Here is a 24,719-nt window from a genome sequence, read left to right on the forward strand (position 1 = left end):
AGGTGAGACCGTTAAGATAATGTCAATACTTAATTTCATCTCAATGTACGAAATGTTAGCGTAGTAATTCATTGAACTTTCATTATCACGTACTATAAATTAATTCAAGTTTTAACCCATAAATGTCATTACATGTAGAAATAGTAAACAAACTATCAAATTTAAATTATATATTCTGAAAGTCTATTAAGCCCTGGACAAAGAGGAAATAAAAGAAAACCATTGAGGTAATGAAAACCAGTTTCATGCAGATGTTAATTGTATCGGTTTAATAGCAGGAACGTTAAGGTTTTAATATCCGGATTGACAGTATTGTTATAGCTATCATTTATAAGGATTTCTATTCAATTTGCTAATTCTATTAATCTCACCTTAAATTGAATATACAATTACAATAGTCCATATGTCAAGGCTGAATTGCTTCTTTTGTATAGTAAACAATATGGAAACCAGGGTTAAAAAATCATCTCGATTGTAAGCCTTTTTTTAATGAAATTTAAAAATACTAAAAAATATTGAAATGTATTTTGGAAATTTCAACGCAGACTTTAATTTGAAATCTGATCATCAGGTTTGAGTGGAGTAACTAGGAAGTTCTTTTCCAATGCAAAATCATTTAGAAAGTTTAAATACGCAATTAGATGCAGGCAGATCTTATAAACTCTCCAGCAACTAAAACAGATTGGTATCGACGACGGACATGTTACTATGTTCAGCCTGTCAAAACTATATTCAATGAGTTCTTTACTCATGTATTGAAGAGAAAATTGTGTTAGTAACAGCATTTTATGTATTAAATTAATGTCAGCATAAAAGAATATATATGTTTTTACATTTAGGCTTTGGATATTTATACATATCTAAACTTTATGTACAACAGCTGTCAAATATTTTTGCAAACCAAATTCACCATGCGTCTTTTTACGTTAAAGCTGGTAAAAGGCAGTCACAATGAGTGTTGATATGCACCCCCGTAAATGTAGTTTTTGTATATGCAGTCGATTAATACCGGCAAAATTAAATACACTCAATATTAGAAATGTTTAAATAATGTCATTTAATTTATATCATTATTTTTGGTTTGAATGTTTTCCAAACATATCGTTATTTCTCAAAATATGCTCAAAAAGAATTTTCGTTTGTTTTCGTTAATGTGAAGCATGTTACCTTTGGTCTACGTATGTTTCTGAAATAGTATTATATTTATACAGATGCATCCTGTCCAGACGTACATGCAATAATGAATTGAAACCGAATTTGACATGAGTCGTGACGAATGAATTTATATTCAGAACATTTCTAGGACGTCAACACTCGTTTATAAATGTTTAGAATGTTCAAACATTATTTATTTTATTTTGTTTCATTGTTTTAAAGTGACACTCTTATTCAAAAACAATACAGTCACATTTATAACAGACATAATTTTTTACTGATACACCTTCAACTACTTACTAAATAATGCATTTATGGGAAACATTAATTATTGATTACAAGAATGTAACCGTGTATCTAATAGCAGAATGCGCAAATATATTAAATGATTGGTGAATGCTATAAGATTAATAGTGGTCTACTCTAGTCTCATAAGGTAGAAATACCGTGTTTTATGCTCATTTCTTTTTAATTAAACTCGGACTTCTTCATAGGAACCATTGTTTTCGACATTTATTCATCCTTTTTGGAATATTAAAAGAATAATATTAATTGTGGTAAATCTTATTTGGGAGTAAGAGTGCATCTTTAAGTATTATATTGTACTTCAGTTTATGAGAGGTCATTGGCAATCCTCTTTTGTCATTTTAATTTTAATTGTGCTTTCCGAGAGAGCGATATAACTTCCGTTATGAAAGTTAAGCCCTGTACTATCGCTTACACCGAATAGTCCGTTCATGTTTCCAAGCTGGTAGCACGCTTTAAACCACCAAGCCCCGTGGTGGGGATCTGCGCAATTCAGTGTAGGATGTGCATCATTGTCTTGATCATATGTGGTGAACTTCATACCGTTGTGAAGAGTAAATACTGTTTTTCGAAGTGTTCCTTCATACCCATCACTGTTGGTCCACATTGTGTACTTTGTCGTAGCATCTTGAACAGTGAAGTACTTGTAATGCGCGTAATCGATACCCCGGTCCGCGGTCCTGGTCATGTTGAAATATATATCGACGGGCTGGGACGTTAGCCGGTGAATCTTCTCAAGCCCAAGCCAGTGTTCCCCTGACAGGCTGCCGAAACCATTGACGTACGTGGTCCAAGGTTTGTAGAAATTGACACTTCCATCGAATCGTTTCTAAATATAACATCATAGTACGATATTAGTTATAACCGTTACATTCAGATTATTAACTGTGTAGATTAACATTGTTTATAAGATGTTTGATGTTAACAAATGCTGTAATGTCATGTTACACATCTATTTATCCTATGGAGTTCTTCCTTGTGTTGAATATGATTCAACTAAATTTTCACAGAAATTACTTGCATTTTTAAGCCTACTAAGACGGTTTTACCAATAATAAGTATTATATTATTCGCGTGTTACAGATGATGGAACCCACCAACCAGGAGTAAGATAATCTAAAGAAATAAAATGTTATCACCCTTACCTGTATGACTGTCCATCCACCGTTTGTCATGTCACAGAAGACGTCAAACGGACATCGGCCGTCCGGGGAGATGGTGTATATACCATTTTCTCGTTTTCCACTTTTGTAGATAGCATCGCAACCTTTAACAAAAGCATTAAATGTGTATTTCATTATTATCTGTAAGACATTTTTTATCAACATTTAATCAATGGAATCGTTTCAAAACTTAGTATATCTAACCGTGAAGATATGTTAAATGTATTGGTGTCATTAGTATTTCAAATTTATGTTTTAAAGTGATTTCAAGTGGGTAATATATTCCCGCGTTATTATGACGTCATTTGATAAACTATTTCCGGTTACGGTCGGGTCGTTCTATTTACAGAATGGTTGAGAAAGGTTTACTGAAAATGTTTTTTAAATGGTTGAAGTATTTTTTTAACAATTTTTGAATGAAATAATGAACTATTGGTGTAAAGTAATGCAGTGCGGGATTGATGTCATTTGCGGGGATATTAACGCTGTTAGACAGGTAATAGTACTCGTGGAGTGCTTCGTACTCCACACGCTTTAACCACTCCATCTGAGTTAATACCCCGCGTTCATACACCGATGATGACATCAATTCCGCAATTCATTCCTTAAGTTGTTTGCAACACACGGTATCTTTCATATCGATAACATTTACTGTACACAATTACATTGAACTACACAAATACAACGTTTGATTGTATACACTCAGAATGACTTAGATATACAACTTTTTACCATTTGCAATCTCAAAAACGTCTTCGGTGTTTCGAACCAGACGTAGAAAGAATTATGTTGTATATGCTATCCAAATCTGGTAAAATAATAATGTACTTTTTCATATCATAAAACAAATAGTTATAATAATGACTCATAATTTTGTTCAAGAAATATTTGTTTTATTTAGTTAACAATTTAATTGAATTAATTTGCACTTGACATTTTAATTAAGTCCCAGATTATTCAAAATCAGAATGAAAAATAAACAAATAATTAACCTGTTAAAATAGGTTTTTTACACGAATCAGTGCTTTCCTCATTGCCAGAGCCTTTCAAACGTTCCAATTCTTCTTCAATGTTGGTAACCCGCCTTTCAATACTAGACAAGTCAGTACTTTGTGTCACTGTCTCAGACCCAACGTTAACTATACATGTTTGCGCCTCACACGCCCCTGCTATCAACAGTAATATACCGCCATTCACAAACATCATGATCCAAATGAGTTCTTGTTTCACAGCTGATATTTTTCATCCGTTATGATGTCTTCATTATGCCAATCACAGTGTTTAAAAGAGACTGTTTTATTACATATTTTAAAATCAAGTCATTTTACAAACGTCAGAAGGATGAAAAGCCATTGCAAAATGTTAAGTGTTTTGTTTAAGTGCATATTAAGCGCAGGAAACAGTTATATTTTAAGCAAGTTATTGTTCAAGTGCATTTTAAGCTCAGGAAATCGTTATATTTTAGCAAGTTATCTTTTCCTTTTTACAAAATTCACAAGGTCCAATATGCATTGCAAAATCGTACGACTAATACGTGTCACAAGCGTAGTAAATAGTAATATCTTAGCAAGTTAGAAAGTTTATTTGTCAAACCGTTGTGACTAAAAATGAGCGCTTGAAAGAAGATGCTTACATTCATGTGGATTATACATATCATTATTGAAGGTCATACGGACCAAACAAGTCATATTTCGAGTGGCGGCTTTTTAAATGCAGTAAACGAAAAGAAATACTTTTGTTTCTTCTGCCTATTATTATTATAATTATGCATGTTCTTATGTGTAAAATAAATACATAATTGTTCTCAAGTGTGGTCTAATATTTTTCTAGACGGAGATAAAAACCTAACCAAGATATTTTTCACCGGAATTCAAGACTTAATAATATACTTGTGCATGTTTAATATAATTATTGAATAAGTAGAGGTGTGAAAATAAAATAACTTGATCCATACTGTTGATTTATCAATATATATGATTGTACTAACCAGTTCTTAATGTTTAGTTAAATAAGAAGTATTCGATTGTTGTGTGTAAAATAACAAGGTTAATAATGTCCTAGTGTTTTCAGTACTATTTTCATGTAGGTTTAAGAATTTACAATTTTAATAGTCTCAGCCAAATATAAAACAACAAAATAGTGTTTGAGTATACAATTTAAAGACATTCTTTCCTTTTGTTTTAATATAAATGGCAACAAAGCTATTGCGTGAAAACAAACAAAAATAGACTATTGAGGAAGACAAATACCTTATTGACATTGATCGCAAAGGCAGATACTAGAACCAAGCACAGTGTTTCCAAAAACCTTGTTCAGTGTCGCTTGACATCTAGTATATTTCTCTGTAGGCGTTTGTATGGCGCACGAATTGGTTGTAAGAGTAAGCTCCTAACTATGTTCTGATGACTAGCATCCAGACTGGATTCATGACTCGAGAGCTCTGTAAAAACTTTTACAGGCACTGATATAGTATTTTGAGTGAAACGTGATGCAAGCTTATGTCGCAATGCTGCATTTGTGCACCCTCCCTCTAAGTCAAACAGTATATTACATTAATATCATCAGAGTGTTTGTCAATGGTTTGTCTACAATTATGCGTTCTGGTATACTTTACTGACATAAACAATATTTTCTTTTATTGACAGGTAGGGGGTGGCGGGCGTGAATAGGCCGCCTCAACCGCAAATAAGTTTGTTTTAATTCAAGGTCATTGCGGAAACAAATGAAGAAAAATTGAGGCTCGGAAGAAAATGGTGTAGAAAGACTGAATGTTTAAATGTAATATGATGTTTAACGCCCTTACATTTCTTGTTATTATCTACATACATCTGACGTTCCAAATTAATGAAATGGACGGGTTTTCTCAATAAAAAGGCCGTTTGCTACACACTGTATTATACAGTAATGAAACATACTTTTCTTTCAAATGTAGAGTTGTTTTGAACGCATGTCCATATATGGACGTGCCATCTAAAAAAGAACCTCGGGTGTTTCCTTATTCATTTTCATTGGTTAACGGGGGTCAAACCCCGCCAAAACATGTACAATTAGCATGCTGGTGTGCATGTGCTTTATATGAACAATGTATGGCAAGCTATTTTGGAGCCTGTTTTCATGGTTCAGTCAGATGCCCAATTATTTATACCTATCACTCCGGCAAAGAAAGGAAGAAGTCCCTTGCACACACGTGAACGTAGTATTACTTGTAACGACGCGTCTGTCTTCAAGCCCGTATTAACAAAGTTGAGTTTTTTAATATATTCTGCTAATCAAAAACTGTTCATATCCTGCTTGGTAAAAACAAGAGGTCTAGAAATAAAATATATTATTCTTGAAATAGTTAAATGTATCAATTTGCAATTTGAAAAAAAAATCAGAGAAAAAAAATGCATTTTACTTGAGACATGCATTTTGTTTCTAGTATATCGCCTTATCTTGTTTCTGGTATCATCTCCAAAAATAGGGAAGAATTGATAGGTACGAGTGCGTTTTTACAGTTTTTTGTTGAGATCAATTAAGCATGATCAGTTATTGATTATAATTCGTACCAATAAAATTATATATAATTTTAGATGACCTTTTTGCTGAAATATGAGTTTTTATTACTGTTTGAAACCAATGTTACATGCAATAGAAATGAGAAAAAAAAATCTTTCAAAATCTGAGAATTCCTCTGCTGTATTTTGTTGTTGTTGTTGTTGTTGGTTTTTTTTATTCAAATTAGGACGTCAGAAAATCACTCTCTGTCTGTGAGTCTATCTACACTGACCATTTAATGACTCGACGATAATCTTAGAAGCACCAGGAAAAGCTTGATCAGTTCTGCTTATTATAAAGAGTTCTTATGGGTTTTCAAAGTGCATGTGACTTCTTCGCAAAAAGAGCTTGATCGTTATTTAATTTATCACTTAGCAACGGTCAACTTTATATTAACTTTCTTTTAAGACTGGTGTTTTTTTTACAATTTGCAAACACAAAATAGCGTCAACCGTATTATTTTAAATCCAATGAACAATTTCAGTCTATGTAGTTTGTTACAAATCTCAATGTTACGGTCATAATTCATTCTGTATAATGTTTTGTTTGAAAGCAAATTGATGGCACTGACAATTTCGACGAATCTTGGGAATTGTACGTCTGACTGGGGTAACTGAAAATCCACCGGCTTACATTCCACCTGATCGAAAAAGATTTCAACATGACCAGGGCAAAGGATCAGGACATCAACAACGCGTATTACAGGTACAATACTGATGTTTATAGACAGTAAAAGCTGTGTAATAACAGTGATTGGTATGCAAGAATGCTTCCAAACAAGATATTTTCCTGTCATAAAGACATGAGAATGATACATATACAATAGCGCAGAAGACAACAGCGGGGCTTGGTTGTGATTTTCGAGAAATAATCTATGTTAAATTTTAATTACTTTCACCAAAATTCCTTTGTTGTTTCTAAGCCGATAGCAAAACACTATATGCTTTAAATGAATGTTACCCCGGCGCATTAATTTGTTTAACATGTCATGTCAAAAAGTAAATCTGACGATAGTTGATTACAGTATGCGGTACTAAAGTCTGTAAGCCTTCGGCCTATAGCGTAAAAACAGTGTTTAGACGGTATAGAGTATATTACTAAAAGTACAACCTAGGTGATGATTCTTGTTAAGTTGTGTTTCAATTCGTTTATGTTCATTTTGTCAGGACTTTTCCAGGAGATTGACAAAAGCCACCCTAAGCATCACCTGAGAAGAATATATACGTTTCCTAATTTTCTAACCAAATGTGTAACACATAAAAAATGATATAATTGTTATAATGTTATAAAAAATCAAGTAACAAATTGTTTTTCTTTTTGTGTTCTAGAGTAAGTATAAGTTTCAAAAACAAGTATAAACATGTTTCACTGTATCAAATGTTATTTTTATCACGTAATTGATTGGCTGACTAATGAGGAAAGGAATGCGCCACCATGGCCGTCAAAACGACCGCAATTGACGTCACGTAAGTTGAAACAGCGACATTGATGCCACTATTTACTCCTTGGTCATCGCGGCATTGGTCCATCGCCATCTCTGTTCTACAGCTGTCTAGGCGCACAAAGAATTCAAAGACCTGAGCTGCTCTCTCGACGTCGTCTTGGGTGGATGCATTTTCCAAAACGGCTCGCTTTCGGTTACCTGAAATGGATTAGTAAGGCTACACCAACATCAGTGTTCCATTTGTCGGTTTTATAACGACAATTATTAAAAAAGCAAAAATGTATTTCTTAATTCTTTAATAAAAAAGTACAATAATAAAAGACGCTTTATTTTTGAAAAAATAACGCTGCATCGCAAAAACATATTATTATATGTCTCCAAAAACTAACAGTAATATATGTATATAGGTGTACAACTTTCAGCACTTCCTGAATACATCAATAAGGAGCAATCCATTTATAAATGATTAGGCAATTATGTAAAAAAAAAATGGTTTCACCTCGTGTTTGAAAATCGGACTCCATTTGCTAGTATCTAGTATTGGAACAGCATTTCGATTACTATCGGACCATAATCGAAAGATCATAATATTATTTGGGAATACATTTTATACATAGTTTAATCATAATCATTTAAATGGTTTAACCTGGAGTCCGTAAGTGTGATACTAAAGTCATGCTTATTGGAACAGTGAATAAATTTCCATATAAATCTTATGACTTTAATAGCTTCACGAATGAACATAACAACAAAAGACATGTATCAGATGCAAAATGATGCACACCACATTAAGTACATGTAAGTAACCGCATTAGAAAAAGATACGTTATTCTCCCACCTCAGACAAGTAGATCCAATAATTAAGCTATGCTAGAAATTTTTATCTTGCCCACGGGTAAAGATAAAATGCCCGTATGGAACCTCTTTTTAATGGTCTCCACATTGTAATTACCTCCCTTGTTAAAGACTGTCGTCTGTATCATTATGGAAACATTTTCTAGTGGTAAAATTAAGAACACTAATTAATTATTTCTCGATTCAAATGTCAACATAAAACAGTTATCACACACCTTTCGAGAAATAATGCTTCACTCTCCTTAAAACTATTTAAAGACCGATTTGACTAATAACATCATCTGAATCGCTGTGTGCATATGGCTCAAGACCACAGTTATATGCCCCCCGTTGACCAAGATCCGGATGTGAATACAGAAAAAAAAGAGTGCTTGTGTTCAAGTATCAATATTTTATTAAAATTGAATGAAAAAGAAGCAAAAAATGTTCTTTTTGCAGAGAACTTGACTGAATTTGACACTCTATTGCAGAAATTGATATTTTTCAATGTAAATATTGGAAAAATCATAGCTTGTGGAAGTCTGAAAATTAGTTGTTTGTAGCCGATTGACTCCCTGAGTTATGTATTTGAACTCAATTTTGACAGTCGGGTCAATGGTCAACATGGTGTTTTCTTGTGATTATATTGTGTGTCTTTGATTGTTCTAGAGATGCCATGTCCTTGTTTTTCAATTGGGGTGTGTATAAAGTCAGAAGCCAGGTTAGTGTCTATATGAAACATATAGTAAAAATAACTGTGGTCTCACGCCTGATATCCATGACAACCACGAATTATCGCATATCCATGCGCAATTATTTTCACTAAGCACAAAAGAGTTCCAGAAAAAATACATTTTTACTTAATTTTGTTTAACTGAGGTGGAGAAAAAGCATCTACCATAGCCGCTCGTGTAAGATAGGTTCATCCCGACCCTCGCGCTGGGTGTTTTGCAGAAACTCGGTAAACTTCGTTTCTGCAAAACACGCTACGCTCAGGTCGGGATGAACCTATCATACACTCTCGTCCATGGAAGATACTAATGTTACCGGAAGGAACAATAGCTACATCGATTTTTGAAAACAACTATCGATTGTCGCCGACATGACATTGTCAGCGACTAGTATCGATTGAACTCGACAATCGTTTCATCACTAGTTTCACCTGCTACTCATTTTTTTACATGAAAATAAAAATAGTTTCTCTATTGATTTTTTTCTAACCACAAGTGAAAGAATGGCACCAATTTTTCTCTGTCAAAGCAATAAATTCGTGTGGCTTTAGTGACTTGCCTTAATAGGATAAGCGATACCTATTCAGCTATGATGTCTTATTGTAAACTACGACAAATGTATTTTCCTGTGGAGAAAATGTTTATTCATGATAAAAACTGTACTGCCTATATCATATATTGTACGACAACAAACAGTAATATTGAAAAACACGATTTAATTTTGTATACAATTTTGATCTAATTTGTAAACAGTGTTGCAATCTATTTTTTGGACAAATTTGTGAGCACAAACCTAAATGTGTATGGTAAACTTACCGGAAAAGCAAGGATTTTTATCTGCTTCCATAGCAACAGCTTTACACGTGTCCAGACATTCAAAGAGGCTGCAAGCGGTCCAAACCCTTGCCCCAAACTCTAACTCCTGCTCTGGGCCGCTGCATTAAGACATTGTTTATTTATACCATAATTATAAACATATTAATTTATTTAATTCAGGTATGATTATTGACTGAAAGGTGCACAAATTGAAAATAGGGCAACTGTATAGATTTTTCATGAGCTACGCTTAGTTTTGGGGAGGGGTTGGGGCACTGTTTAAGACTAGGCAAAAAAGGATTTATGTTTTGAGACCAGGTGGTTGTCATGTTTACTGATATTAATATTTTTAAACCATATTTTGTTTATTTTCTTTTGTTTTAAATATTTCAATGCGAAATTATAACGCTGTATCATATTACATGTACATAATAAGCAATTACCATAACACGTCCAAGCATTTGTCAGTCTGACCTTTCTGAGAACATTGATCTGAAATTACAAATACAAATACTTTATATTATATCTTTATTTGAGACGGAATAAATTGAGATCAGTGACAAGTGTAATGAATTTAAAGTAACCAAATAAAATAGGGCGAAAGGTAGATAAAACTCATAAGCCCCCCTACAAAAAAAACAAAACCGTGTATTTGTACACAACCTCTTTTAATTGGTCTTAATCTTATTGCCTAATTTGCTTATCAGATCTCCAATCTGAGTATCCTGCTGTGCAGTTTTCGATTTTTTATTATCAAAATGGACCCTAAATTTCCCTGAGCCAGTAAACGAATACACAGGAAATTGGCCCCTACTGTGACACCAGTGCAATTAGCAGAAGATGCACAGCAGGGAATTATCATGCCAAACATACCTTAAACTGGGCCTTTAACTTCATATTTATAAGTCGAAACAACTTCAAATCAGCATATTTAAAGAGAATGTATATGGAAGCAAAATAAACGTTTTATATTTTACTGTCCTCTCAATTCGTTATATATTATGGCAATCACAACTTTCTGTATTTCGAACATAACATTTCAAAACTGGATATGTACAATGCCTAGTAGTATACTTTCAATGCGGCGCCCTACGGTATAGTTTAAGAAAATAACCGAGCGTGATTCGAGATTTAATTTATATTTACGATCAGTTAAGGATTCTTTCGGATAGTACAGTAGAAAACTGAAACACATCTCGTCTCTGGTTCCTTCCCCATAATAGGTCATTTGCGTTCTGGACATCGTGTTGTACGTGCATGTGACGTTAAGCTCTTGACCGCGACGTACCGAAACCGCCTTGTCAAATCTGGAAGGTATACAATTATATTATACAAGTATTCACTTACTAGCTGTTAAACATAGACTAAAACGCGCTTATAGATATGTCAACATTTATAATTTGATTGACCTATCTAAAATAAATTAATCAATATTAAGGTCTAGAAATCCATTTAAGTGTCATTTAAGGATCGAACATAATGATGTTTTATCATATGTATGAAAATTGCTTTCTTTCAAATCATGAAAATTTGTTTTATTATGGATCATGCTATACAATAAAATATAAGCGAACTATAGGAGAAAATATATAACTTGTAATTAGGTCACGTAAGAGAAAACTGGTAATCAGTTCACGTGAGTGAAAACTGATAATCAGGTCACGTGAGTGAAGACTGGTAATCAAGTCATGTGAGTGAAGACTGGTAATCAAGTCACGTGAGTGAAGACTGGTAATCAAGTCACGTGAATTAAAATGGGTAATAAGGACACATGAGTGAAAACTGGGAATCAGGTCACTTGACCTAACACTGGTAATCAGGTAACGTGAGTGAACACTGGTAATCAGGTCACGTGAGTGAAATCTTGTAATCAGGACACGTGAGTGAAAACTGATGATCAGGTCACTTGAGTGAAAACTGGTAATCTGGTCACGTGAGTGAACACTGGTAATCAGGTCACGTGAGTGAAAACTGGTAATCAGGTCACTTGAGCAAAAACAGGTAATCAGGTCACGTGAGTGAAAACTGGTTATCAGGTCACGTGAGTAAAAACTGGAAACCAGGTCACGTAAGTGAAAACAATCCCATGCATCATCAATCGAACTCAGACCTTATTTTCTTATCAGTGTTTAAGGCAACGGTCTCAAAAATCTAAACTGGGATTTGACAAAGTTATTGTTTTGGTATGTATTTTTATTTATGTATTTATAAAAAAATCTACATGTGTTTAATTGCAAACTTATATTATTGGTTTGCAGATATTTACGCAAATTTTGCTCTCTCCAAGACAAAAAAAAATAAAAAAAGTTGTAAAAATGGTATATCTGTGAGAGTGCAGCTCTAAGGCCTTATTATTAAAGTAGTATCGACAAAGTCTTTTTAAATTAAGGCTTTTTCGGCTTTAGAACCAATAAGTGAATGTGATTTTCAATACGAGCTTGGGTAAAAGGCGACAATGGGGCGTATAAGGGACTTAACACATCGTTTAATTCCAGACAGACAGCCGAATGAATTTGGAATGGTACGGTGTATTCCCCATCCGTGTTATACACTTGGCCAGATATTTTAATGGAAATTTGGAAAACCTTCGATTCCAGGGATGTTGTAAAGTTACCTGTGCTATGGGTTGCATTATGATAACAAAATTTGCAGTTTGAATCCCGAATGTGTATCTGCAATGCTTTTCAGTGGGGCAAAACACTGATAGGTATTATTTATCTCTACAGTCGAAGTAAGCTTTCGTGTACGTACATGTAGAATATCGGCGCATTAAAGTCGTATGTTGTATCCCGGGCAAGATCAGTAAGGCCGCCGGTCGCGGGGTCATACACCTGTGTCACAACAGCCGAACCTATGCATTGAAAGAATAATTGTTCATTATTTTAAAACTACAAAAACAAATATGTAAGCGTCCTTTAAAATGTTTGGTTAAATGTGTGGATCGATCGTTTCCAAATTAAACTTGGTGAACAATCCTACTAAAAGTTATTTATCAAAAGAGAACAGATGCAGTCATCTTTCCTAGCATCAAGAAATGTGTAGCATCGGGAAAAGTGAAAGAACAACTGCTAAATCATTGGCAATCTCCAACGCGATCTCCCCTGACAATCAGAAAAGAATTTTGCCGCCATGAACGAATATAAAGCTGAAATTCAGCTATGTTATCTTGTTTAAAAAATGTCTCAATTTGGGAAAATATTTTATAATAATTTAACTATTCAAGTTAAATGAAGGTTGAAATACGTAAAAAACACTTCTAAAATCAAAGATAATTTACAACCTTTATCTATGATTCACGTGGCATATTTCCATAGTCATGTTATTTGCACGGTGGTATTGGCGACTGTACTGTTAGGGAAATAAGGCTGCGTGGAGTGACTGATTGGATAGGTTGACGGTTTCTTACGACGTCATCGTCAAAGCACAGCTGCTCTGAGTGGCGCATTGCATTCAATGTGGCATCGTTAATTTTTCATAGTTTTCATAAAACGTCATAGTTTAATAAATATTTCAGTGCAAATGATGGACTCATACAATTATACATTTTGTTTAATGTAAGGTGTTCTTTTGGATAGACATGTACCTTCTTATATATAAATCAATCGATCAATATATCTACTGCCAACCGCCAGTCTAACCGTACTCTAAATGTATATAGTCACTGAATTTATCATAAGTCAATTTAGTATTTTCCCTCCCTTGCACTAAGACCCATCCATATGTATATTGAAAATTTCCGCCCATCAATCCATGCCGTCATCTGCTTTTGTCGCATACATAATACAATCAGTATTCAAGCATTCAAACACACACAATCTCGCTACAACACATGACTTATGGCAATTATCGAACATATTTTTAATGTCGATCATACATTTATTATCGAACATGAATTTAGTATCAAACATAAATTGAAAGCTAACACAATATAGGTTCAAACTTGATAATTGCCAAAAAATATTTTCAGGCATTATTATGTTTAAATCATTGACTATAAGGATGAAAACAAACAAAATCGTATGAATTGTGTACAGTTAAAAGAATATTAAGCTAAATAAAAGCGGTTTTCAATTAATAGCTATGTGGCCACAAAGTTAAACGAGCGTCCACAAATCTTGTTTTTGTTGTTTTATTATCATTAAAGCCGAATGATATAAAGATGCACCCATACTCCCACATAAGATTTACCACAATTAATACTGCTGTTTTATTATTCCGAAAAGGATGAATAAATTTCGAAAACAAAAGGACACCATGTTTAATTTGCAATGAAAGAAAGGTGCAGAAAACACGGTATTTCTACCTTATGAGACGATAGTAGATCACAGTAAATATTTTAGCATTCACCAATCGTTTAATATTTTTGCGTTTTCTGCGATTACATACACCGTTACAATCTTGTTAATATCAGTGATTAATATTTTCCATACATGCATTATTTTGTAAGTAGCTTAAGGTTTATCAGTCAAAAATTATGTTTGTTATACATGTGTATACATGCATTATTTTGTAAGTAGCTTAAGGTTTATCAGTCAAAAATTATGTTTGTTATACATGTGTATGTATTGATTTTGAATAAGAGTGTCACTTTAAACATAACAATTATTACAAAATTAAAAGGAAATTCATCTTTTTCATAAGTGTAACCTATATTGTCCCGCTGTAATGTGTGTTTTGCATATAATCTGATGTTTTGAACCTGTCAGATGCGCGTGGTTGAAAGCCCCCGCAATCTTGAACTCCTCGTAATTCTCATCATAAATGAAGTCCAAACACGTGCCACTACAGCGTCCTGAAACGTCGAATGCCGGCTGTAATGGTGGAATTCGAAGTTGATCCTGGCCAATCATTAATATGCCTGCATCGTTCGCTCGTTTATTTGGAGTAAGGAACAATATAAACCCAGAATTGTCCACGTAGCTGTCCAGCAACAGCTGATTATCCCAATGAATCTAAAAATGAGAATTTCAAATTAAGACCCAATCGGAACACCTCGGCCATCTCTGCCTTACGCAGAGCCTCGCATTAGCGAAAGTAGTTAGTTATATAAACATAATACTACAGTGACTGGTTCAGCGATACCTACACTAAATGGTAACAGAGACATAGAAAGTGCATTCAAATCCGCGGTGATTACGTTAAAAAAATATGACTGAATCTCTGACGTTATTATGACGTCGCTTGTTGTATTATGGCGTGCTTCGGGTACGCCTTACTGTGTTATTGTTATTTAATGTAACTGTTTTATTTTTTAATGTATTTTAACTCATATTTATACATCGTAGACAAAATAGATCAACCTTCAAAAATAAATATGCTTTCCAAGTTTATTGTGATTTATTTTTATTTTTTGAGCAATAGTCTACGAACTTCCCGATCAACCCTCATATAAATGTGAAATGGTTACTACTAAGTTCAAACGGATTCCTAGTGGGGTGTAATATTGCTACGAGTAAAATCCTCGGGCTTTACTGCTAAATTATAATTACTACGCCACCCACTGATGTACATTTCTGGCATTGTGAGTAAACGGTCCATGTACATCCGATGCATTCGGAGCTCCTCGGCCATGTTTATCGAAAACAAGCCCGGATGTATGCCGGTACATCAGTTGAAGTAGTTCGTAAATTTTTGAATTATATCATAAATCAAATGCAGTGTTTTAGAGTTGTATTTATTGATCGAAGTTTAAAATGATTGCCAGTGAAGTGTATTATTGCAAACATAATTAAGATCCCCAAGAATTAAGTCATAAAGTTTAACTGCAAAAGTAATATTACTACGCGATCTACTTGCAGCGGACTTAAGCGTACCATTTTTTGAGCATGTAAACCGTCGAAAGACATCCGAGGTTGTTTTCGATAAAATAAAATGGCCGTGGAGTTCCGAATGCATCCTGGCTTGTTTTCGAAGGAAAAAGGGCAGAGGTGCTCCGATATATAATATATAGACTCAATACTTTGAATGCTTTTATTTTTGTATATAGATGATGTCCAATGCACATACTGATTTATATTTAACAGTAATGCTATCATGTTAGCAAATCGTATTATATTTGGACATTCAGATTATATGAATGTCTTGTTCAACGAACAATTATAATGTCAACACTATTACAAAGAGAACTGATGTCGGTAAAAAGCTATACATAGCTTAAGTTTAAATGTTACATGAAATCCGACAATAAACAAATGTTTACATGACTTGACTTGACAAGTTGTCGAGCTAATTTACACAAAATAAAGGACTTTTGTTGCTCTGCTCTTTAGCACTTAACCAAGTTAATAATATTACAAAGATAATTGACATTTTGATGACCTGGTTTACACAAGAGAAAGCACATGCGTTTGTTGCTCTTCTTTTGATCACGTGACCAAGCCGTGCTTACCTCAAACAAAACCTGTTTATACCCGCCGACGCCGACGGCAAAGCCGATTTCGTCGGGAAGGCAAACACCGGGAGATCCGACTGCCCATATGGCGATGATATCGTCACATCCGATTTGGTCCCCCATAAAACACATGTAAGGGGCAGCTCTGTGTTGGTCTGTTATATGGGCTGGTCGCATGCACAATGAGTATACAATTATCAAAGTCATAAATGTTTTTGAGTGGGAGTGAATTATGATTATGCACCAGTCAATTGTTACCACGGCCCCCAAAAGGTCCGGGGATATACCGGGGATAGCGAGGAAAATATTCCATGCTTTTACCTTCCATGTGGCCCCACAGTGCCGAGTGAATGCCGTAGGGTTTTTTGCGCCGGAAATAGCGGGGAATGGGCCTTACATAGGATGACCCGGAGTTTTCGGGGACATTTGGCGGGGACTTAACCAGCAGTTTGTCTCCACAGAGGCGGGAATTTTACCTGGGGTTGGTTGGACCGCTATTCCCCGGGCATTGGGAGCTGTGGTTACTATTGGATGAGGCATTTCATTGGTCATTTAGTAAGAGCTTTCTTTTACATATATGGCTCCAGTTTAGCTTACTAAATTCCTTGATAGTAAAATACTTATAAAATAGATAAATGTACGTATCATGCCGTACATCCATTCGTAAGAGAATCCTATACTGTTACAAGCAATGATCGCCGACGATGGCACTTACCATCTGAGCTGCATCCACGAATGATCATGTGATGAGCCACAGTCGGGTTAACAATATTTGGTATGGCCGCTATGAGGTGATTGGTGCTCGAGGTCGCCACCTCCGGTAGATCAAACGCTTGACACATATACGTTGTCTCCTGTCGAGGTACACGCGTACCGGGGGCGAACGAGATACTGATGTTGAAGACATCTGAAACACAATGAAAGTCAATTTAAATATTTGCTATTTTATTAAACAGATCCCGGGCATAAGGGCTGTTTCATCAAGAATTCTAAGAATATATGTGATTCCAAGTTGGGATTACTATAATAAGATCAAAATTAAAGATCACTCGTTAAAGTTTTGCAAAAACACATGTGCGGTTCCAAAATTGTATCGCTATATTATGATCAAAATTAAAGATCACTCGTTAAAGTTTTGCAAAAACACATGTGCGGTTCCAAAATTGTATCGCTATATTATGATCAAAATTAAAGATCACTCGATTCAGTTGCGCACACACAAATTGGCGGTTTCAAATTTGCATCGCTATATTATGATCAAAATCTAAGATCACTCGATTCAGTTTTGCACAAACAAATGGGCGATTCCAAGTTTGCATCGCTATATTAAAAGTAAAGATCACACTCGATTCAGTTTTGCACAAACAAATAGGCTGTTTCAAATTTGCATCGCTATATAATGATCTTAATAAAAGATCACTCGATTCAGTTTTGCATAAACAAATGGGCGGTTCCAAAATTGCATCGCAATATTGTGATCAAAAATAAAGATCACTCGATTCAGTTTTGACCAAACAAATGGGCGATTCCAAGTTTGCATCGCTATTTTAAAAGTAAAGATCACTCGATTCAGTTTTGCACAAAAAATGGGCATCATACGTGCTATGTGTAATGGTTTTTGAATACTTAATATAACCAGGAAGGGAACCAAGCTGACATCCTCACCAGGAGCATCTCAATGTAAGTCAAAGGTCAAAGGTAAAATTGTTTCAGTTTGTTTGCATTTATGTTGTTTTTAACACAATTCAAACTTGCATAGTTTTGCCATATGATTTCTATAATGCTTTGACACGATCGTTTTATGTTGATCAAAAGTCACATAATACATTGCTTTGGTCAAATATCTTTAATTGAACGTACAACAAGTGTTTATTTGGTCAGCGAAATATATTATCTAGTGACCATTGCAAGGTAACTGCTATTCAGTTTAGTATTGTACCAACAGTATCACAGAGTGATTACATGTTTAAATCCATTTATAAATGTTCCAGTCCTTAAAGAGAATAATTATGCAACTACTTTGTAAGCATAAAACGAACCAATGGAGTTCGAAAAAGCTTGTTAATGTGATTATTTCTCGGCAGCAAAAGGACCCCTATTGTCAATATAATATAACCAGTAGTAAAATACTAGCGGTCTTATGTATGGCCCTATAAATCGAGCACCCGTCCGAGTTGCCATAGGAGTGAACGTACCTGGCTGATTGATAGCGTCACACTGAAAGCCTTGTTTTCCACAGTCCAGAAAGGAGTTCTTGTTTGCACACATAGCGCTTCTGATAGGCTCGCATATACCTGCAATATACACCAAAGTTTAAAAACATACTGTAGTATCATATGTACCTGTAAACAAAGTAAATGTTGATAAGTACTTATGACACTACCGTAGGTTTTTTATATTGTTCTTCAATGTTTGAACAATGATTCACACTTACAAAAATACTTTTATAATTAATATTTTGTTTATATGTACATGGATAGGGTCAATCATGCACACACGGGTATGTTCTATTATACACACACAATGGTACGGCCCATTACACACACGGGTACGGCCTATCATACACACACGGGTACGGTCTATCATACACACACGGGTACGGCCTATCATACACACACGGGTACGGCCTATCATACACACACGGGTACGGCCTATCATATACACACGGGTACGGTCTATCATACACACACGGGTACGGCCTATCATACACACACGGGTACGGTCTATCATACACACACGGGTACGGCCTATCATATACACACGGGTACGGCCTATCATATACACACGGGTACGGCCTATCATACACACACGGGTACGGCCTATCATACACACACGGGTATGGCCTATCATATACACACGGGTACGGCCTATCATATACACACGGATACGGTCTATCATACACACGCGGGTATGGCCTATCATACACAAACGTGTATGGCGTATCATATACACACGGGTACGGCCTATCATACACACACGGGTACGGCCTATCATACACACACGGGTACGGTCTATCATACACACACGGGTACGGCCTATCATACACACACGGGTATGACCTATCATATACACACGGGTACGGCCTATCATACACACACGGCTACGGTCAATCATATACACACAGGTACCTATTATATTCACACGGGTATGGCCTATCATATACACACGGGTACGGCCTATCATATACACACGGGTACGGCCTATCATACACACACGGGTACGGCCTATCATATACACACGGGTACGGCCTATCATATACATACGGGTACGGCCTATCATACACACACGGGTACGGTCTATCATACACACACGGGTACGGCCTATCATATACAAACGGGTACGGCCTATCATATACACACGGGTACGGCTTATTATATACACACGTGTACGGCCTATCATACACACACGGGTACGGACTATCATATACACACAGGTACGGCTTATTATAAACACACGGGTACGGCCTATCATACACACACGGGTACGGCCTATCATACACACACGGGTACGGACTATCATATACACACAGGTACGGCTTATTATAAACACACGGGTACGGCCTATCATACACACACGGGTACGGCCTATCATACACACACGGGTACGGCCTATCATATACAAACGGGTACGGCTATCATATACACACGGGTACGGCCTATCATACACACACGGGTACGGCCTATCATACACACACGGGTACGGCCTATCATACACACACGGGTACGGCCTATCATATACAAACGGGTACGGCTATCATATACACACGGGTACGGCCTATCATATACACACGGGTACGGCCTATCATACACACACGGGTATGGCCTATCATATACACACGGGTACGGCCTATCATATACACACGGGTACGGCCTATCATACACACACGGGTACGGTCTATCATACACACACGGGTACGGCCTATCATATACAAACGGGTACGGCCTATCATATACACACGGGTACGGCTTATTATATACACACGGGTACGGCCTATCATACACACACGGGTACGGTCTATCATACACACACGGGTACGGCCTATCATACACACACGGGTACGGACTATCATATACACACGGGTACGGCTTATTATATACACACGGGTACGGCCTATCATACACACACGGGTACGGCCTATCATATACAAACGGGTACGGCTATCATATACACACGGGTACGGCCTATCATACACACACGGGTACGGCCTATCATACACACACGGGTACGGCCTATCATACACACACGGGTACGGCCTATCATACACACACGGGTACGGCCTATCATACACACACGGGTACGGCCTATCATATACAAACGGGTACGGCTATCATATACACACGGGTACGGCCTATCATACACACACATGTACGGCATATTACACACAGACGGGTACGGCCTATCACACACACGGGTACGGTCTATCATACACACATGGGTTCGCCCTATCATACACACACGGGTTCGGCCTATCATACACACACCGGTACGGCCTATCATATACTCGTGTCCGGTCTATCATACACATACGGGTTCGCCCTATCATACACACACGGGTTCGGCCTATCACACACACGGATACGGTCTATCATACACACACGGGTACGGCCTATCATACACATACGGGTACAGGCCTATCATACACACATGGGTTCGGCCTATCATACACACACGTGCACGGCCTATCACACACACGGGTACGTACAATCATACACACACGTGTACGGCCTATCAAACACACACGGCTACGGTCTATCATACACAAACTTGTACGGCCTATCATACACAGACTTATACGGCCTATCACAAACATGGGTACGGCCTATCATGCACACACTGATAATGCTTATCATACACACACTTGGGTACGGCCGATCATTCACATACAGGTACGGCCTATCACACACACGGGTACGGCCTATCATACACACACACACAAGTACGGCCTATTATACAGACACGCGTTCGGCCTATCATACACACACGGGTTCGGCCTAACATACACACACGGGAACGGCCTATTATACACACACGGGTACGGTCTATCATTCACACACGGGTACGGCCTATCATTCACACACGGGTACGGTCTATCATTCACACACGGGTACGGTCTATCATTCACACACGGGTACGGTCTATCATTCACACACGGGTACGGTCTATCATACACACACGGGTACGGTCTATCATACACACACGGGTACGGTCTATCATTCACACACGGGTACGGTCTATCATTCACACACGGGTACGGTCTATCATTCACACACGGGTATTGCCTATCATATACACACGGGTACGGTCTATCATACACACACGGGTATGGCCTATCATACACACACGGGTACGGCCTTTTATACACACACGGGTACGGCCATTTATACACACACGGGTACGGCCTTTATACACACACGGGTACGGCCTTTTATACACACACGGGTATGGCCTTTCGTACACACTCGGGTACGGCCTTTTATACACACACGGGTACGGCCTTTTATACACACACGGATACGGCCTTTTATACACACACGGGTATGGCCTTTTATACACACACGGGTACGGCCTTTTATACACACACGGGTATGGCCTTTCGTACACACTCGGGTACGGCCTTTTATACACACACGGGTACGGCCTTTTATACACACACGGATACGGCCTTTCGTACATACACGGGTACAGCCTTTCGTACACACTCGTCACAAAGACAGACTATAAATAAATCACATTTTACTGTGAAACGTTTTAAAGGCCACTTACCCGGATGCGATGATGCAACTGCCGCAATGTTTGTCCCGATCGTCCACGTGCAATCAGGGTCTCCGAGCTCCTGTCCGTTCGTACGTCCGTCCCCGTCCGAATCCTTTTCGCAGATAGAAGAATTCCAGACCTAAAAATAGACGTTACTCAACACTGACGCTTTATGTTTGTCGTGACCGCTTCACTAAATACATGAGTATACTGGATAGAGTTTATTGATTTTTTTTAACATAGTTATTATTCGTTGTGATGTGGTCAAGTCGCTGGTTAATACGACGTTATATTATGCTAGTTTCGTTTCTCCTTTTTTACATGTATATAAATACTGTTTTGACACAAACATACTGACGGACTGCCTTAATATAATTAAAAAAATTGAAATATTGACATTTCTTTTATCAACACATTCCATTGAAAATTTGCATTTTCAAAAAGTATAAAAAATGCAAGATTTTGAAACCTACTGTGTTTTTAATATGGTAAAATGAATTGAGTCTGAGATTGAGATTTGACTTAAGTATTTTCGTGATATTTGGGCCTGGACTAAGCTGTTTAGATCTATATACATCGTTTTACAAACTTTATTTTTTTTAAATTCTAAATTCGCATTGTTGGGTTTCCCTACTATATAAAACATGAGAACGATCGGGTTGTGAATACATAGCAATATTTAAACCAAGCTTTATTATTGCGTGCGTTTAGGGTATCTAATTACGACCACTTGATGGCAATTTAACTTTATGAGGTTTAAAGCTGGACGAGGTTTTAAAAAAGTAAATTGATGCGTATTGTTTTCGAGATACGTTTTGATATACAAATACAAAACAGGTCAAGTCGACTACAATTATACTTGTTTTATTTTAACCCCGCAGTATTTAAGAGCCATTGCTTGTGAATCTTTCCTTGTGTTTTTGAACGCAAAAAAAACTGTAACCTTATTATTATGAATGTATGTATATGTTGACATTCGTGCGTGTAGCGTACATGCGTGTTTATGTGTGTATGTGTATGCGTGCGGGTGTTTGTGTGCGTGTGCGTGCGTGTGTGCGTGTGTGTTCTTATATATATAAACATAAATTTTCTCCTTAGAAACACAATTAGGAAACCAAAGAATTGAAATTCATCTCAACCTTACTGGTATTTACTGTTACAAATTAAGGATTTAATAACAAATGAATACTAACACGAAATTCACTCTCAATATCAAAATGGAAAGGTAGCAGCTTACTTGTCCATTGTCTTTCCAGTCTAATCCAAACGGATTCCTTGCCGTGCCCCCTTCTTGAGTTTGGTGTCCGACTCCGTCCCATGTCTTAGCGGAGTTACATGGGTGAGGCACGGTGTGACCGTTAGGAATATCGTTCCGGAAATAATCATAACCGCTTACTGCGCATGCGCAATACGCAACGATAAGACAGGTGAACCTGAATGAGCAAGTAAACATGTTAACAGTCATCCTAATTTCGTTCCACTTTTTGTAAATAGTTCACTTGTATTTTACCGTCTCTAATTTCAAACAGATGAGGAAGTTAAGAATTACTCTGTTTTATCAAGCTTATATTATTTCACTTATATTTTAAGTATAAGATTTAAAACTGTTTTCCGTTTAAACACGAATCACAAAACTATCCACAAGTTAATAACTGATCATATTATAAAAGAATTATATATTTATTCAATAAAGTTAAACTAAAACACGCGACTTACATGACTTCCTAGTCCGCGCTCAATGCATTTTAATGATAAACGCGGCGGTATTTATTATCAATTGTTTGGGTATGTATTTTTGTAACAAAAGAACCTTGAAGAAATATCATGATATGTTGACATTAACAGCAAACTTAAGGTAGAAACGATGTATCAAATAACCTTTACGGCTTTGATCTGTTTAGTGATTATTAGATGTGTAGATTCAAAATCAAGTTTGACTTTCATACTTACTATCAGAACATTCTCTTAGTTAGTAAATATATCTATGTATATCTATGTATATCTGAAACTTGATGTCATTAGCCAAAAGCAATGCATTTTGTGAATTGTTATCGCTCATTGCACCTTATCAACCAAAAGCTGGGCATTTTCTGTATTGTTGTTACGAAATGCATCTTTTTGTATTGTTATTGCTAACTCCCTCTCAACGACTAAAAGCAGGGCATTTTTGTATTTGTTATTGCTTACTGCATCTCATCAATAAAAAGCACGGCATTTTTGTATTTGTTATTGCTTACCGCATCTCATCAACAAATAGCAAGGCATTTTTGTATTGTTATTGCTTACCGCATCTCATCAATAAATGGCACGGCATTTTTGTATTGTTATTGCTTACCGCATCTCTTCAACAAATAGCAGGGCATTTTTGTATTGTTATTGCTTACCGCATCTCTTCAATAAATAGCATGGCATTTTTGTATTTGTTATTGCTTACCGCATCTCATCAATAAATGGCACGGCATTTTTGTATTGTTATTGCTTACCGCATCTCTTCAACAAATAGCAGGGCATTTTTGTATTGTTATTGCTTACCGCATCTCTTCAATAAATAGCATGGCATTTTTGTATTTGTTATTGCTTACCGCATC

At 36.5% G+C, this 24,719-nt stretch overlaps 2 protein-coding genes across 3 annotated transcripts; both read right to left on the reverse strand.

Moving 5' to 3' along the window:
• Window positions 1-1,639: 1,639 nt before the first annotated feature.
• LOC128205842 (dopamine beta-hydroxylase-like) lies at window positions 1,640-23,974 on the reverse strand. Of its 2 annotated transcripts, XM_052907851.1 has the most exons (14): window positions 23,848-23,974; window positions 23,369-23,564; window positions 22,141-22,270; window positions 18,573-18,671; window positions 17,093-17,284; window positions 16,375-16,544; window positions 14,686-14,938; window positions 12,738-12,837; window positions 11,133-11,293; window positions 10,430-10,478; window positions 9,987-10,105; window positions 3,617-7,803; window positions 2,607-2,728; window positions 1,640-2,290 (listed from the first exon to the last, which is right to left on the reverse strand). In XM_052907851.1, coding segments are annotated over exons 1-12 (1,704 nt in total). In that variant the 5' UTR covers window positions 23,850-23,974; the 3' UTR covers window positions 1,640-2,290; window positions 2,607-2,728; window positions 3,617-7,570. The 2 variants fall into 2 exon arrangements, with proteins under 2 accessions (XP_052763811.1, XP_052763810.1); XM_052907850.1 differs by lacking the exon at window positions 23,848-23,974 and having other exon boundaries at window positions 23,369-23,841.
• On the reverse strand, window positions 1,778-3,827 carry LOC128204793 (fibrinogen C domain-containing protein 1-A-like). Its single transcript, XM_052906200.1, has 3 exons — window positions 3,638-3,827; window positions 2,607-2,728; window positions 1,778-2,290 (listed from the first exon to the last, which is right to left on the reverse strand). The coding sequence occupies exons 1-3, from the start codon at window positions 3,825-3,827 to the stop codon at window positions 1,778-1,780; spliced, it is 825 nt and encodes a 274-aa protein (XP_052762160.1).
• Window positions 23,975-24,719: the final 745 nt, after the last annotated feature.

The sequence above is a fragment of the Mya arenaria genome, chromosome 10 (assembly GCF_026914265.1).
Source record: "Mya arenaria isolate MELC-2E11 chromosome 10, ASM2691426v1".
In the NCBI taxonomy this organism is placed as follows: domain Eukaryota; kingdom Metazoa; phylum Mollusca; class Bivalvia; order Myida; family Myidae; genus Mya; species Mya arenaria.

Bases quoted from the DNA above. Each gene is read 5' to 3' on its own strand.
- LOC128204793 (XM_052906200.1), bottom strand. From the start codon at position 3,827: ATGTTTGTGAATGGCGGTATATTACTGTTGATAGCAGGGGCGTGTGAG. The intron at 2,729-3,637 runs GTAAAAAACCTA...CTTTTGTTAAAG, and splicing joins TGAGGAAAGCACTGATTCGT to GTTGCGATGCTATCTACAAA. The intron at 2,291-2,606 runs GTAAGGGTGATA...TGTTATATTTAG, and splicing joins GTGGATGGACAGTCATACAG to AAACGATTCGATGGAAGTGT.
- LOC128205842 (XM_052907850.1), bottom strand. From the start codon at position 23,596: ATGACTGTTAACATGTTTACTTGCTCATTCAGGTTCACCTGTCTTATC. The intron at 16,545-17,092 runs GTAAGTGCCATC...GCATGCGACCAG, and splicing joins TCGTGGATGCAGCTCAGATG to CCCATATAACAGACCAACAC. The intron at 10,479-11,132 runs GTAAATATAAAT...TTGTAATTTCAG, and splicing joins GAAAGAATCCTTAACTGATC to ATCAATGTTCTCAGAAAGGT.